Raw genomic sequence first — 14,995 nt, 5'->3', positions numbered from 1 at the left:
GGAATTTAAAAAAAAACCACAAGGGTAAACAAAAAATAATAGAGCTGCCCCCAAGAAAAGGTGGCTGGGAGCCAGGGTCAGGCACCGTAGGGCTGGGGGTGCCAGACCAGCCAGGGGAGGGTGAGGGGGGTATGCAGCAGGGCAGGAGGCCTGTGGGCTACGTCCCCCTCCAGCCACGCACTGCTCTGGTGGCTGTGAGAGCTTGTGGACGTGGCTGTGGGTGGCAGCAGGGATGGGCGAGTGGCTGGGTTACGCTGGGACCCAGTGGGTTTTTTGAGCAGGGGGGGCCACCAGCCGATACCAAGGAGTTTCAACAAGCCCTTCGCCCACTGGTCCACTTGTCCTCCTCGTTGCTCCCACTGAACTGGTAGGTGAAGAAGCCAGCAGACTCCTGGGCAAGCTTGGAGAGGTGGATGACGCCCGTGATGACCAGCAGGCAGCGAGCAAGCAGCGGCAGCACCACCGCTCCCCGCCAATGCCAGGGCGTTTGTAGCACCTGGCCTTGGCACTGAAGCGCCGAGCAGCTTCCACGTCCCCCCGGCCGCTTTCCGGTCTCCCGGCGCCTGCAACAGCCGAGAGACGGGCAGCAGGTTGCCTGGGCAGCCCGCAGCCCCCCTGCCCTGCCTCCCCCCCGCAGCCCCCCTGCCCTGCCTCTCCCCCACAGCCCTGCAGTCTGGTCCCCTGGTCAGTGTCAAGGGGGTTGCTCTCCATCCCGCCCCCAGGCTGCCCACACCAGCTCCCTGTGCTCCTGCCCCCGCTCCGGCCCCTCCGCTTGCTTTGCCGCTGGGATTTTTCACTCCCGGCTTCTCTCCATAGCCCTCACTGGCTTCAGCCCCCATTTTTTCCCACCCTGGTCCAGCCCCGCTGGAGCTGCCTCCTGCCAGAGGGCAGGTGGAGGGGCTGGGGGCATCGTGCTCCCCCAGCACCTTCTAGGCAGCAGCAGTTGGTCCTCCGGCAGCAGCAGGAGGCTGTAGTTATCCAGGGGGTCTCACAGCTTCATTAACAGGTGGCAGGAAAAGCGTGGGGGCTTTACCAAGAGATGGTGTCACCTGCAGCCAGCCTCTTGAGGATGTTGGGCTCTTGTCCCCCACCCCAGCCCTCCCAGGCAGCCATTTCAGACACTCTGTGTCTCCTTGGGAAGTCCATCCCTTGGCATCATCCCTGGGTGATCATCATCAGGGGGGCACAGGGAAGGCTCCCAGGTGACCCCGAACATTCAGCCTCGTTTCCCCCACTCGGTGCCCGTACCTTGACGGAGAAGGCAAGCGCCACGAAGCCAAGGCAGCAGAAGTTCATGTAGATGGTGTTGAAGATGGACCAGATGAGGTGGTCGCGGGGCAGCGGGGAGGTGGTGGGAGATGGCTCCCGCTTGTGGGACGGCATGGGCAGGTAGTCCTCCTGTGGGTAGGAGGTGTCCATGGCCACGGAGAGAGGCACCACGCAGCTCTCCGGCTCCACCAGCCTGGCTGTGGGAGTGGGGCAGGGCAGCCCCTTTATATAGTTCCTGTCTACGGCATGGCCTCGTCTCCTCTATATATAAACCTGAGAAATTACAGCCCTCCCAGGGCTGTGGTCATCAGACGTCTTGGCTGGGAGCTAGGAGAAACAAACTTGGTTTTGGAGCCCACTGGCTTTTTATATCCAGCCTTCCTCCCGCGATGAGGAGCACTGACGGCTCCAGCGACGCTGAGTGCTCGGGGAGGACCATTGGGATGGAGCCATGGGGGGGACTTTGAAACCAAGCGACCATCACCCCAAGAGGCCAATAAGTGACAGACCCTCGGTGCCAGGATCCCTCAGTGCCCTGGCCCACACCAGTACTTCCAGCCTAATCCCTCTGGGGGGGCTTGGCTGGGAGGACCCCTTGTTACAGCACACTTGGGCTGCCAGATGATTAAATGTCAGCTCGGCAGGAGGTGGTTGGGGGCTCGCTCGGGCTGTGGGAGGAGAGCCGGACCCACTGCATGGCCCAGGTCCCCCTTCCCAAAGCACCGAAGGAGCACGGGTGGCCCTTGGACTGTGGCTTTGCTGGGGACATCAGGTGTGGCGTGGTGTCAGGGGGTTGGATGTGGCAGGAGGGAGTGGGGGTAAGGATGGGGAGCGAGGCAGGGATGGGGTGGTTTGAGGCAGGCTGGGGCAGAGTGGGACAAGATGGGACAGGAAGATATGGGATTAGGGAGCCCTGATGTGGGGGCAGGCAGCAGGCAGGACCCCCGAGCCAGGCAGGGCGGTGGTGGGATGGGGTTGCCTTTCCCCTGGCCTTAATGGAGAAGATGAGCGTGATTAAGCCCAGGCAGAAGGGGTTGCAGAATGTGGTGCTGAAGAAGGAACAGAGCACAAAGCCCCGGGGGCTGGGGATGGGCTCTGGCTGAGCACAAGAGGTGATGGTGGGGCTAAAGGCAGTGTGGGAGGACCCCTGCCCCGTTCCTGCCTTAGGGCTCTGTGTTGATGCTGATGGGCTGGGATGCTAGACGGCAGAGACAAAGTTCAACCCACACTGCCGCTGCTGGCTGGGTGCTTCTGCCCGGCCCCGCTCCCACCTGCACCCCCAGCCCCTGGAGAGGTGATTTATTCCCTGGGGATGCTCCTGACTGGGGCCAGGCAGAGTTAAGGGGATGCTCTTGGGGCGAGCGCTGGAGGGAGGGTGCAGGAAAGCAAAATGCTGGGGTTGCGGGTGGCTTTTGCACACCTTTAGGGAAGGGTCCGCAGGTCTGCGAGGCGAATGCAGGACTCTTCAGTTTGTGGGAGGCTTGCCCAGTTGCGTTGAGAGCAGCATGTGTTGGCTGATTGAGCAGGGGGGAAAGAGCTCCCAGCGGTGCACAGTGAGCCCACTCCCTGTGCCAGCCCAGATGGGCATCAAACCCCCGCGGGGCAGTGATGTGCCGTGAGGGATTCGGGCAGAACAAGGCTGGATCCCGCTCCTGTGGGATTGGGGAGAAAGCAGGAGGAGGAGGAAGCGTGCAGGAGCAGCAGTGCTGCCAAGCCCCTGTGTACATGGTGCCAGCGCTGTAACAAAGCAGCCAAGAGCCTGGAAGGTCGGGACGGTGTTTTTGAGTGGGGATTTGGTGCCCTTTTAATAACTTCTCAAGCCCCAGAGCTGGCAGGGGATGCTTGACCCATCGCCCCGCTGGCGGGCATGCTGGTGCCCGGCAGGCGGGCAGCACTGGCTGCAGCCAGGAGCACGTGCTCGTTGGCCTCTGTGGGGAGAACTGGCGGAATAAATGATTCAGTAGGAAGTCAGTGCCAGGGATCCTGCAACAAATAACTGTTGTGTTTTGCGGGTGGGATTTCTGACATCTTACTAATGAGCACAGCTCCTTGGCGGGAGCCTGATGTTCTTGGGGAGAGGGACAAAAAAAAAGGCTTTTTCCCCATCCTTGTGGGGCCCCAGCCCCGAGGAGCAGAGCCTGCTGAGGGTGAGGAGCGTGAAGGCTTCCAGCGAGCTGGGGAATGGGGATGCCAAGCCAACTGCATGCCTGAAGCTCTGCCAGATGGGCTGCAACCAGGGCTCTTGGCGGGGTCTTGCCGGGTTGCTTGGGGCACTGGGAGGCCAAGTGCCTGTGCCGGCAGCCCCAGAGGTGCGAGGGTGACTGCCATCTTCCCAGCTAGCTCCAGCACCCCGGCACCGTGGTGCTGTGAAGGTTTGATGCTTGGTGTGGTGTCATCCTGGCCTGCAGCTCAGCCCAGTCACTTGTCCCCGGCCAACTGTGGGCGGCGGGACCCCCATGTTCCAGGGCCACAGCTGGGTTAGGATGCGTTATGCACAGGAATATTTGCTCTTGTAAGTCTATACATGGCGTCCCAGCTGCTCTCCTTGGTCGGCATGAATTTTCTGGGAGATGCTTCTGGCGTTCCCAAACCTGCCAGGGCTACTGGCAGGGCAGGGAGAGGCTGAGCCCTGGTGCCCCGGCCGGAGGCTGTGCCAGCCGCCATGCCCAGCCCACGGCCTGCTGCTCCCTTTGCTGCAGAGGTGCAAAAATCGGGGGCAACAGCAGCTTAATATCCCCAGATGTGCATCTTCCACGTCTGCTGGGAGAGCCTGCACAGAGACCCCCTTCGTCCTGGCCACCCCCTCCTCCTCCTCCGGCTGGGGCAGCCCTGCAAGCCCCCCGCCGCCCCGGCTTGCTCGAGCTTTTGCTCTACGTGTTTGTCTAAATTGGGCTTAATTACAAGCTAATTAACCTTCCACATCCTTAAGGGAGCTGAGCGCGGAGAAATGCAAACCCGAGTGCTGGTGCCCTCTAGTCTTCCCAGCCGTGAACGTTACTTTTTTGTCTCTCATAACCGATTTCTGCCGTGTGTTTGCCCCAGCCCCGGGCCGCAGCGAGGAGGAGCTGCAGCCTCAGCTTGCGGAGCGGGAAAAGAGGCTGGAACGTGGAACGCTCCGCTATCCCGCCCGCTCTGCAGAGGGAGCAGCCGCCTGCGCATCGGTGCCGTGAGTTGTGGCCGGTCTCAGCCTGGCCCCGAGCCTCTCACCATCAGCGTAATTAAGCCTTTATTGTTAATTACTGGTAGGCTTTGCACTGGGTGAGCCCTCGCGCTTGCAGACAGCCCCCAGGGTCCCAGCCCCGGCGGGGGGTCCCGCAGCCCCGGGGGGTGTCTCTGCCTCGGCGGGTCCCGCAGCCCCGAGTGGGGGATCCGTACCCCGGCAAGGGACCGGGGAGTCCCGCAGCCCCGGGGGAGGTCCCTGCCCCGGCGGGGGGAGACCGGGGGGTACCACCCCGGCCCCGCGGACCGGCCCCGCAGACCCCGCCGCAGCCGCGCTGGAACGTACCATCCCCGCCGCGGGGGAGAGGGGTCGGGGGGCGGCCCTGCCGCGACCCGCGTCACCCGCCCCTCCGGCCCCAGCGGCACGGAGAGACCTTACTCTCTCGTCTCCGCCACCGTGCCGCCCTCCCGCCGTGTAGGGACCGGGACCGGGGCCGGGGCCGGGGCCACGATTCCCCCCCCACCCCAGCATGGCCTGGCCCGCGGCGCCTCGCGGGGCTGCCGGCCCGTTGGCTTGGAGACGCGCGGCGCCTCCGCAGGCTCCACCCCCCGCGGGGTCCCCCATTGGCGCCGGTCCCAGGCCTGGCGTCCCGCGATTGGCTGGCGGTGCCGCCGCTCTGGATGAGGGGGCGTGGCCCCAGCGCCGCCGGGGCGGGTCCGTTCCGCAGCGCCCCCCCCCGTCCCGCCGCGGCTCCGCTCATTCATTCCCCCACCCGCGGGTGCCGGGGCGGCGGCGATGCACCGGGCAGCCGGGGGGCACGGCGCCGAGCCGCCCCGCTGCCCTCGCAGCCGGCCCGTAGCGAGCGGGCTGGGCGGGCGGGGGGCCCGATGGGCCGGGGCTAGGCCGGCGGCGGGGGGGGCGATGCGGGCGGCAGTATGCCGCGGCTCCCGGTGAAGAAGCTCCGGAAGCAGCTGAAGCTGCTGCTGCTCCTAGTGCTGCTCACCTTCGCCGTCTGGTTCACCTACCTCCACATCAGCCTGGTGCGCCAGGGCCGCGCCCTGCGCCTCCCCTTCGCCTACGGTAGAGGTAACGGGGGGGGGGGGGTGTCGGGTAGGGGCACCCTCTCTTCAACCGGGGGCAGCACCGGGGGGACCCCATCGGCTGCCATCACCGCGCCATGCGAGGCTTCGCTGGGGTTTGGGGGTCCGGTCCCATCCAAAAGGGCGGTGGGTGCCACCCACTGTGCTGGGCTCCCAGGGCATCCCCTTTCCACGGGGGGGACCTGCATCGCCCGGGCGGGTTTGGGGGGAGTGGGACCCCACCGCGGGCACTGCGCCCTGGTGCTGCACCTGCAGGGACTGGGGGAGACCCAGAAGGGACCCCAAACCCAGCCGGGGGGCTTCATTCCCCTGGCTCTGTCCTCATTTTTTCCGCCGGCGCTTTGGCTGCGATGACAAAGAAGGCCATTTATAGCTGCCTGTCGCTGCCTGGAAGGGGCGAACCCAGCCCTCCCATCCTTGCCCGACACTTTCTCAGCCTGTGCTTCTCAGGGGAAAAAAAAATAATCCATCCTCCTCCGAGCCTGGATGACGCCCTAGGATGCCATTGGGATGCTGTCGGGATGCCGTCAGGATGCTCTGGCGGGTCTAATCTGGAGGGGCAGGTGCCAGCGCTCGCTCTGTGGTTTGGCTTCGTGCTGAATTGCTCCTGGCTTTACCCTGCAGATCTTGGGGGCTTCTCGGGGGGGGGGGGCACAGAACCGCAGGGAATATTTGCCGGGTGCAACTTGAGGTGTAACGTTCCTGGTCGGACTGAACTCACCTAGCGGTTTTTGTCCTAAAAAAAATCAGAAAGAAATGAGAGTTAGTGCTATTTAGGCAAGACGTGGCTTTCCCAAGCGTCTCAGAGCAGTTCTGGGGCTGCGGGAGGCTCTCGGCTGGCAAACCCAAAGTTTCCGACTGTAGCAGCAGCATGATCCTGCAAATTTTGGGGCCTTATGGTAAAATCGGGATAATGCTAATAAGAGAAGCAGGAAATGAGGCTGCTTGTGCATTGCCTCAAAGGAGGGGTTGTGGGGAGGCTGCGCCGCTTGTTTTCTTCTCTCCGCTGCAGGGTCGTGCTTAATGGCACAGCCACAAGTTAGCGGAGCCTGAGCTGCCCTGCACCGCCACTCGCCCTGATGTCAGCGTGGGCCCAGCCTTCCTCTGCCGGGCTGGCAGCCTGGGTGGGGGGAGATGGTGCAGGGTCGCCGGCCCTGCGGCTGGCTGGCTGTGCTGCGCAGCTCCGTGTCCCTCCGGCCGTCAGGGTGCGAGGGCGAGGGTGAGGTTTTCCGGGCTTCAGCTGGGGAGGATGCATAGAGTGATATCTGTGTGCTGGTGCCTTCCCTGGGTGTGTTTAGAGGAGGTAAAGCCAGTGGGTGCCTGTTCCTGCTCTCCCCCACCTCCTCCCTGCGTGCCCTGCATCCCAGTCGGCCCCTCGGGATGCTCTGCATGGGTTGGGGTCTGCGGCGGCAGCCGGAGGTGCGAAGCCCTGCAGCTGCAGCTGAATGGCTGTGGGCCCATGGGGTTGGTGTGAGGCTCAGGGGGACAAGAGGGTACGCAGGAGGGGGGGACGGCACTGTGGGATCATGGCTTGGGAGGTGCTGGGCAAGGACTGCGCGCTGGTGATGTTTTCCGCTGGTCCGGTGGCGCGGTGTGGATTTGTCTCTTGCCGTGTGCTGCACGGGCATCTTCTCTGGCTGGGGTGTGGGGAGGTGGGTCTTCCCCAGGGGAAGCTGGACCTCACCTAGGCTGGATCATGCCTTTAGCTGTTCAGGACCGCACTCTGGGGAGATGCTGCTCCTTGCACTGGTATTTTCCAGTCGGTGCCTAGGGCCTGGGCAAGCGTGTGGCAAAGCCAGAGTTTAGGTCCCGCTGAGCCTTTTTGGAAGCAAGATGATGGAGAGGGGTTGGGTGGAGGCTGGGGAAGGGATTCGGTCACTCGTAGATGGACCCTAGTCCTGCTGCTGCAACCTGGCGGGGAACTGGAGTAGGAGAGCCACGGAGCATTTTAGTTAGAAAAATATTGAATGAATTAAAAAAAAGGGTGTGTGTGGTGGGATAAAAAAAATACATCTGAGAAAAAAAAATATTCAAGAAGAAGCTTGGTGTGAGAGTTTGGGGGGAGAGGGAAGGGTTTGGGGCTGAGCTGGGCGAGAGCTGACAGGCAGAGCTGTGCTGGAGGAGGGTGCTGGGGCAGCCCCCCTCTACCGGGAGATGCTTTTCCCCTTTGCCTCACTCGTGTTGAAGCTGCCTTTGTGCCATGCTGGGGGGGGTGAAAAGCTTGCTTCCCTTGGCCAGGTTTCCCACCGTGGTGGGGATGGGCTTTGCTTTTCTCCATCTCTCAACTTTTGTAGGAGACGTCTCCCAAGCTGGTGATGGAGCACAGCTGTTAGCATGCATTGCCTTCCCGATGGAAAGCAGCCAGTCCCTGATATTCCCCTGGGCTTAATGGGTGTCCCTGGGCTGGGGTGGGGGAGTTGGGGGGAGTTGGGGGTCACTGTGCCCTCCGGGCTCCCGTGTCTCCTTCCTCCTCCCCGATCCCTGGGGCCGTGGGATCTCTCTTGTCTGGGTCCCTGCTGCAGGGAGCTCTGGTGTGTCCTGGTCCCAGATTCTGTAGGGATTGGGGGGACACTTGTCCCCAGAGGGGCAGAGGTGGCTGGGGAGGATGCACAGCTCTTCAGCATCACTTTGAGGGTCTGTGCACCAAAAGGTGTCTGAGGTTTGGAGATAACTTATCTTTTTTGGGCACTGTGAGCCAGAACCTGTCTGCCAGCTGCTGAGGATGCTGCCCGGCTTGCGGCAGCTGGCAGAGGATGTATGAAAAAAAGGTTAATTACTCATTAAATGAAGTGTCACCCAGCAGGTATACTTCCTGGAGGCTGAAGGTGCAGGGCATGAGGCTTTTTGGCAGATTGGGGGGGCTGTAAGGTGGGGAGGAGCAGGCAAAGTGGCGGCAGTGGGGTCTGTGCGTGTTGGGGAGCATGACAAAGGCATGGGAGGATTGTTTGGGGGTACCTGTGTCCCCTGGGCCCAGCCAACGGTCGCACATGGAGCTGGAGCATCTGGGGACTCAGCCAGGAGCCGTGCTGGTACTATGTCCCTGATAAAATACCCCCCCTTTTCTTATCTTCTACAAGTAGATAATTACCCTTCTCTGCCTAATTGAACACACAGATTCCTCATCTGAAATAATGAGGCCATTACGGTGTTCTCCCGGCTGGAAACCGCTCTGAGTCAATGGGGTGGAAATACTGGCATGCCAGGTGGAAAGGGGAAAAAAATAGAAAGGAAGAAAGGGGAAAAAATTACAGTAAAAATCTAAAATGGCTCTTAGCAGGGGTGTGGGGGGGCTGGTCCTGCACCCCCAGCAGCCATCTCACCAGGGCAGTGATTTGGCGTGGGGGGGGTGGTGGTGGTGGTGGTATTGCCCATGCTGAATGAGTGCTGGTGCTGTGAGCTGGGTGCTGGGAGGGTTTTGCAACTCGGGGAGTGCAGGATGCGTGCTGAGGGTGCTAAAGCCAATTTGTGGCTAAAGTGGGGCCATCTGGGAGGGAAACCCAGCCGGGCTTTGATACCCAGCGGGCACGGTGCTGCCGGCCCGTGTGCCCTCGTGAATCTAAGAAGAGCTGCTGGCGTGCGGAGCCGGGGACACTGCTCTGCCGTGGCCCGGAGGGTCTCCAAACCACCCTGAGCCGGGGGCAGTGACCGGCTGGAGGTCTTTGTTCGACTCAGCCCAGCGCTGCCCACAGAGCCTAGTGCCCTTGCCTGTCCCTCCCTGGGGACCTGTCCTCCGGGATGGGGTGTGCAGGGAGAGCAGGAGCGAGGTCTGGGATGGCGTGCAGCAGCCTTTCCCTGAGCTGCGGGGGATAACGTGTGGCGATGTATCCGTTGATTTTAATTGAGAGGCTGAAACGCTGCAAACCACGGTGGGTTTCATCCCTTTTGTCAGGAATGCTGGGAGCAGGTAGGGAAGAGGATGAGAAAGAGCCCTTTGAAGAGGAAGGGCAGCGGGCTTTGAGAGCAGGCTGGGTGCTGCTTTAATGTCTTTTGGCATTGCTCCCCCTCTCCCGCCCCTGCTAGGAATGGCTGCCTTCTGTGCACGGACCCCTGCTCAGCACGGGGTCCTGCTGCTGGGGCAGGCTGGTCTGAAAAGGGAGCTTTGGAGCCAGGGGAACGGGCTGCTGTCGGTGCCATTGGGACAGTTTTCTCCAGCTGGGAAGCCCTCCAGCCCTCATCTCCCTTGCTGGGCGGTGGCCCGCTTGCCCTGGGCTCCTTGCCCTGCTCTGCTCAGGTGCCCCTCTGCCCTCAATCGGCCCTTTGTCACCGCACCGGACCTGCCAAGGGGGAGCCGGGTGGAAAAGGAGGCGGGTGGGTGGACAAGCAAGGCCTGTCCTTTATGGGGAGGGGCTGCGGGCATCCCGGGGCTTTTTGGCAGGTGATGGGGGAGAAGTATGGAAAAAAACTTGGCACGTGCCTATTTTGGGTTATTCAAAGGCAAAAATGCAGCTCTTCAGAGGCATGGCTGGCTTCGAGCCGCCCCGCAGCATCGCCTCCCCAGCTAGGCTGTGATCTAGCTCCCTTGGCATCCATGGGGCTCCCAGAAGAGCCCCTTGGGCTGGGGAGGTGGGGAGCTGCGGGGCTTGGTAGCCAAGCGAAAACAAACGGGTTGCGCCGGGGTGATTTACCCTGAGCTCAGCCTTCCTGCTGGCCTTGGGGGCCTGAGGGCTTGCTCTGATGCACCAGCAGTGGGGGGCACCAGGGGCCTGGGCCTGATCCTGTCCCTGCTCCAGCCATGTGTCCCCGGGGTCATGGCAAACTGGAGTGACAGCACGGGCGTCCCAAGCTGTGTGGGAGCCGGTCCCCTTGCCCACAGCCATGACCAGTAAAGCGGGATGTGGGGGGGAGCTCCGATCTGATCCTGTACGCAGGGAAAAGGGCTTTATAACCCTGGGTCTGGCTCCCTCTGCCCGGAATATTCATGTGGGGTGGGTGAGGGTGGGATCAGATCCCTGGGGATTCACCCTGTGTGCCCCAGGATTTCCGGCACTGAGCGTGCAGCAGCAGGAGCAGGGATGCAACTTTATTTCTAGGGATGCTTCGCTCTTTGCTTTGCCCTCCTGGAAACTGCAGGGTCCCTCGCCAAGGAGAGGATGTTGTGGGCTTGTTTGTGGCTGGGGTCCCTGCAGAACGGCAGAGGAGAGCAAAGTGCTGTATCCCTTCATCACTCTTCAGCCTCTTCCAAGTCCTTTCAAAAACATAAAAAAAGACATAAAACAACCCGATGAAAAAATATTCTCCATCCCTTTTAATGTAGGCATTTGCTGTCAATTAATTTTGTATGCCGTTTCCTCCTCTGGGGGTTTCTTTTGAAGTCTCCTTTAAGTGCAGAGCTGTTGCAGTCTGCAGCGAGCTGGGGTCACCGGTCACCACCTCGGTGGCTGGGAGAAGGGCAGATCCCTGTGGAAGGGGCCTCTGGAAAGCCCGGCAGTCCAGTCGCAGGGGCAGCCGGTCCTTCGGCTGCATGGCATTTCTCCTTTGGCCTTGCCCTGCAATTCAGAGCATCCTGGAGAGGATGCGGAAGGACCTGTAGCTCTGCTCATCCAGCACGGCATCGGCATCCTGAGGGATTTGGCGTGGCAGTGCCCTTTGCTCATGCCGGTGTCCGCTGGGCTGGGAGGGATGCAGGAGGCGAGCGCAGCCGGGTGCCAGCTGCATGGCCGCGGTCACAGCCCTCTCTGTGCTGCCGGCTTCGGCATCAAAGGGGCGATTGAGGGAGCGTGGCGGCAGAGGGGGGGTGAGGAGCAGGTGGGTCCCGGCATGCCGGCACCGGCTGTGGCAGTGCCACACAGCCCTGTCCCGCAGCCGGCTGGCTCGGTGCCCTCCAAGCCCGTGACAGCACCGGGCATGGTGCTGCTCTGGCAGCAGGCATTGAGGTGGACATGGCTGCACTGGGAGGTGCCACGGGGGTCACCCAGAAGGGTATCTAGGGGGGGTGACATGTGTCTCAGCCATCCCGGGCCTGGAGGTGGGAGCTGCAAGGGCTGGGGCAGGGATATCGCCTTTTTATTAGGCAAACGCTCCGCTCCAGAGGTGTAGCCGCTGCACATCTGGAGATGCTCGGGGAGGGTGAAGCACTTCCCACGCCCCATGGTACAGGCTGTTCCCAAGCACCAGGAGCTCTTTGCGTTGGTGTTTGGGAGCTTTATCCTTCCCAGCACTGCCATGCATCTCCCCCCGCCCCATCCCTTCCCTGTGCTGTGCCCTGGCCGGGCCTCTCTGGAGCTGCTCTTTGGGAGGGGGCAAGCAGCTATCCCAAGGTATTGGCAGCCGAGGAAGGATTTTGGCTGAGCAAGGAGCCGGGTGGGAGCCGGCTGCTGATCAGTGGGGACCGCACGAGTGTGAGTGCAGGAGGATTTTAGGGGGAGCCTAAACGGGAGCAGATGGTCTCTGCAAACGGTTAGAGCTCAGCCACATTCACTGCCAAATTAAAGATAAAGGGAAGGTTCAAAGCACTTGGGGCTGGTGGTGATCAGCCAGATGTTGGCTGAGACGGGTTGGAAAGCTGGCAGGTGAAACGGTGAACCCCGCAGGCTGTCTGCAGGGCAGCGTGGAGGCTGAAATATTTTTAGTGTGAAATGAATCCTGCCTGATTCTCAGCACATCGCAGGCTACGAGCAACCTTTTCCAGGAGGCTACGTCCCAGGAATCGAAATCTTTGTGCCAACGGCTGTGAGTGAGCATCATCCCTGTTCGCATGGGCAGGGCGGAGGGATGGGAGCGTGGTCTGGCCAGAGCTGCTCTGGTTCACTTTGGAGCTGGTGCAGAATGAAAAGATGCTGGAGCCGATGGGGACCAGAGGCCAATGGATGCATGGTGAGGTGTGAGCTGGGGGAAGATGGGGGAGATCTGGGTGCTGTCAATACACAGGAGGGATTTGGGACCCTGAGCTGAGCGTGGAAGTGTTGGGGCTGCCTCTGTCAGTGGGTGTTTGTCAGTTCGAGTGGTCTCATGGCAGCTCCATCGCCAGCCCTGAGCAATTCTGCATCGATTTCCATTGCTCCAGCCGAGAGGGTTGTCACAGAGTGGGTAAACAGCATGAAACGGATTGGTTTGAGGGAGGATGGAAAAAAATCCTCTCGCTCCTCTGGCTTCCTTGGTGAGGCATCTGTTCCTTGAGGTGGTGACCCAGGACTGAAACAAAACCTTATTCTCGGCCAGTGGCGGGTAAAATCTGCCCCTAAGCAGGCAAGAGTGACCGAAGGAGGCAGGGAAGTGTTGGCCAGTGGTCTGATCCTGCACCCCCATACTGGTCACAAGCCCCATTCACCTTGGTGCCATCAACATCATCTGCTGTCACCCAGCTGTCACCCGGCCCCTGTGAGCACCCGCTGCCTGGGTTCCCCTGGTGCCCTGGAGCAGGCAGCACGGTGGGGTTTTCCCCGGGGGCAGCGCTGTGTTTTTGCAGTCGTGGAAGGAGGTTTGCAATATTGACTCCTTGCTGGCTAATTATAATTGCTTAACAGCTCGTTAGGAGGCTTGGTGGAGGGATGCTTATGCTTCTCTTCTCCAGTGGCTGACTTGGAGGCTGTGTCTGTGCTGGAGAGCACCGGGCTGTCGGTAGTTAAACCAGTGGGTTTAATAAAAACATTGACATCGCCGCCTTTGCTGCAGTTGTATCTGAGTTTAAATGTCACCTCGCTTCATGTTGCTGCTCCTTCTGCTCCCACCGAGCCCTGTCACGGCAGGGTGCCCACATTCAGCCCTCAGGGGTTGAGCACCAGGGTATGGGCTCAGTTTTCTGCCCGGTGGCAGCATCCTGGGAGCATCCTGCATGGCCAGAGGGATGCCACCATTTACATTGCAGGGGCAAACAGGAGTGTTAGCAGCTCCCTGGGATCTGAGGATGGGCACCAGAGCCCTGGGGAGGGCACTTCTCCTTTCTGCTAGCTCCTGCAGAGGTGGGCACCTCCCAGCCATCACTCTGCTCTGCGTCCTGATGTGGTTTGGGATTAATTTGTTACTGGCGACCAAGCTCTGAAGGCAGGGAGAGATCACCTTGAATTCGCTGGGGGTGTAAACCCAGTTTTAACCCTGTCGCTTTTGCAGCTGCAGATCTGGTGTCTGTTCTTGCTGCCCTTCTTTTCTATCCCCTGAACCCCTGGCAGGTCCTCGGGATGGTCCTCCCTGAGCTGCTCGCCTGCTCGCTGCATCTCTGGCCTGTCTTCTGGTTCGGGTTGCTGCCTTCATCCCTCTTTTGCTGCATCCTCCCAACAAGGGTACTGCATCTCGCTGGGAACTTGGCGTTCCCCTTTGGCATGGTTGTAGCTTCACATGCTACCACGAGTGAGGCTCTGTCCCCTCTCTTTCCACCACCAGGCTTTTCCCAAGAGCAGGGCTGGTGTATTCCCCCACTTTCTTTGTGAGGTCATTGGTTTGGTAGGGTTTGAGTTCTCTTTTCTTCATGGGGAGAGATGGGATGGGTGGGCTGGGCTTTCTTTACGGAAGCCTTGTGTTGTTTCCCAGCTGTGAGGATGGACTCAGAGTGGCTGGACTGGATGCTGGAGAAGCTTTGTCCTTCTCGTCTCCCTCTGGATTCAGAGAGCTCAAAAACATCCTGCAGAAGTTCAGAGATCAGGAGCAGCCAGGACGTGCACAGACCTTGCTTGAGTGGTGGATTTCAAAAGATGTCAGCTTAGACTTGGGGTGCTCGGCATGCCTGAAACCTGGTCCTCAGCATCCTGACTTTCACGGTGTTGTCATGGTGTTGCCAGCACATTCCTGAGCAGTGCTTCCTCACGGCACAGAGATGCAGGGCATCCATCCCTCCCAGCTCCTCCCTGGCCTTCCCTCTTGTATCTGTATTTGCCCAGGAAGGCGAGGAAGTGGCACGTGCCTGTGAAGGTCCCTCAGCAATCTCCTGTGTTGCTCCCAAGGTCTCCTGCAGCAGCTGGCAGCGGGAATAAAGGGAATTAACCCAGGCCCTTGTGTTTTCCAGCCTCCAAAGGCTTTGCCTGATTTTTGAGCATTGGAGCTGGCTACTCTGGTAGGCTCCTTCCCCAGGCCAAAAAGGGGGAGCAGCCCTGCGTTGCTGGGAAGTGCAGCATGGGATGAATTATCCCTCAGGGGAGGCAGCCCAGGGCCAGTGCTCTTCCCACATCTTACCCTCATTGCCTGTCCCTCGGCTTTGGGATGTGCTGGGGAGCAGCTTTGGGATGCTGAGGAGAGCAGCAAATCCCAGGCTTGTGTGAGCAGTGAAACCCACCTCCAGCTCGGGTTTTGACCACAGAGCTTGGCATGGTTGGGGATGCTTGAGCTCTGGCTCTGGTTGTGTTTCTCCTTCCCTTTCCTCATCTTCTATGCATGGATGGTGGTGCTGCTTCTCAGCTCGTCTTTGGGCCAGGAGGTGGGGATCCAGGTGAAGATGCAGCTCTGAACACACCTGGATGGTTTTGGAAACCCCTTGCAGCCCAGTCCACTGGTGTTTCAGGGATGAATGATGGTGAGGCTGCTCGAGCTAGACTGGAGG

General features: G+C 60.7%; 2 protein-coding genes across 2 annotated transcripts in view; one reads left to right on the top strand and one right to left on the bottom strand.

Moving 5' to 3' along the window:
* Positions 1-246: 246 nt before the first annotated feature.
* On the bottom strand, positions 247-1,464 carry IFITM5 (interferon induced transmembrane protein 5). Its single transcript, XM_055814551.1, is given in 3 exon segments — positions 247-469; positions 472-563; positions 1,236-1,464. Coding segments are annotated over 3 exon segments (435 nt in total). The 5' UTR covers positions 1,420-1,464; the 3' UTR covers positions 247-310.
* A 3,696-nt stretch (positions 1,465-5,160) lies between these two features.
* The window catches only part of B4GALNT4 (beta-1,4-N-acetyl-galactosaminyltransferase 4), a 30,660-nt gene continuing 20,825 nt past the window's right edge, over positions 5,161-14,995 (top strand). Inside the window, exon 1 of the mRNA XM_055814554.1 lies at positions 5,161-5,515. Within this exon, the coding sequence (XP_055670529.1) occupies positions 5,365-5,515 (151 nt within the window). The 5' untranslated portion in view covers positions 5,161-5,364. The remainder of the gene's footprint in view (positions 5,516-14,995) is intronic.

The sequence above is a fragment of the Falco peregrinus genome, chromosome 9 (assembly GCF_023634155.1).
Source record: "Falco peregrinus isolate bFalPer1 chromosome 9, bFalPer1.pri, whole genome shotgun sequence".
Taxonomy (NCBI): Eukaryota; Metazoa; Chordata; class Aves; order Falconiformes; family Falconidae; genus Falco; species Falco peregrinus.
This window is presented reverse-complemented; position numbering and strand designations above follow the sequence as displayed.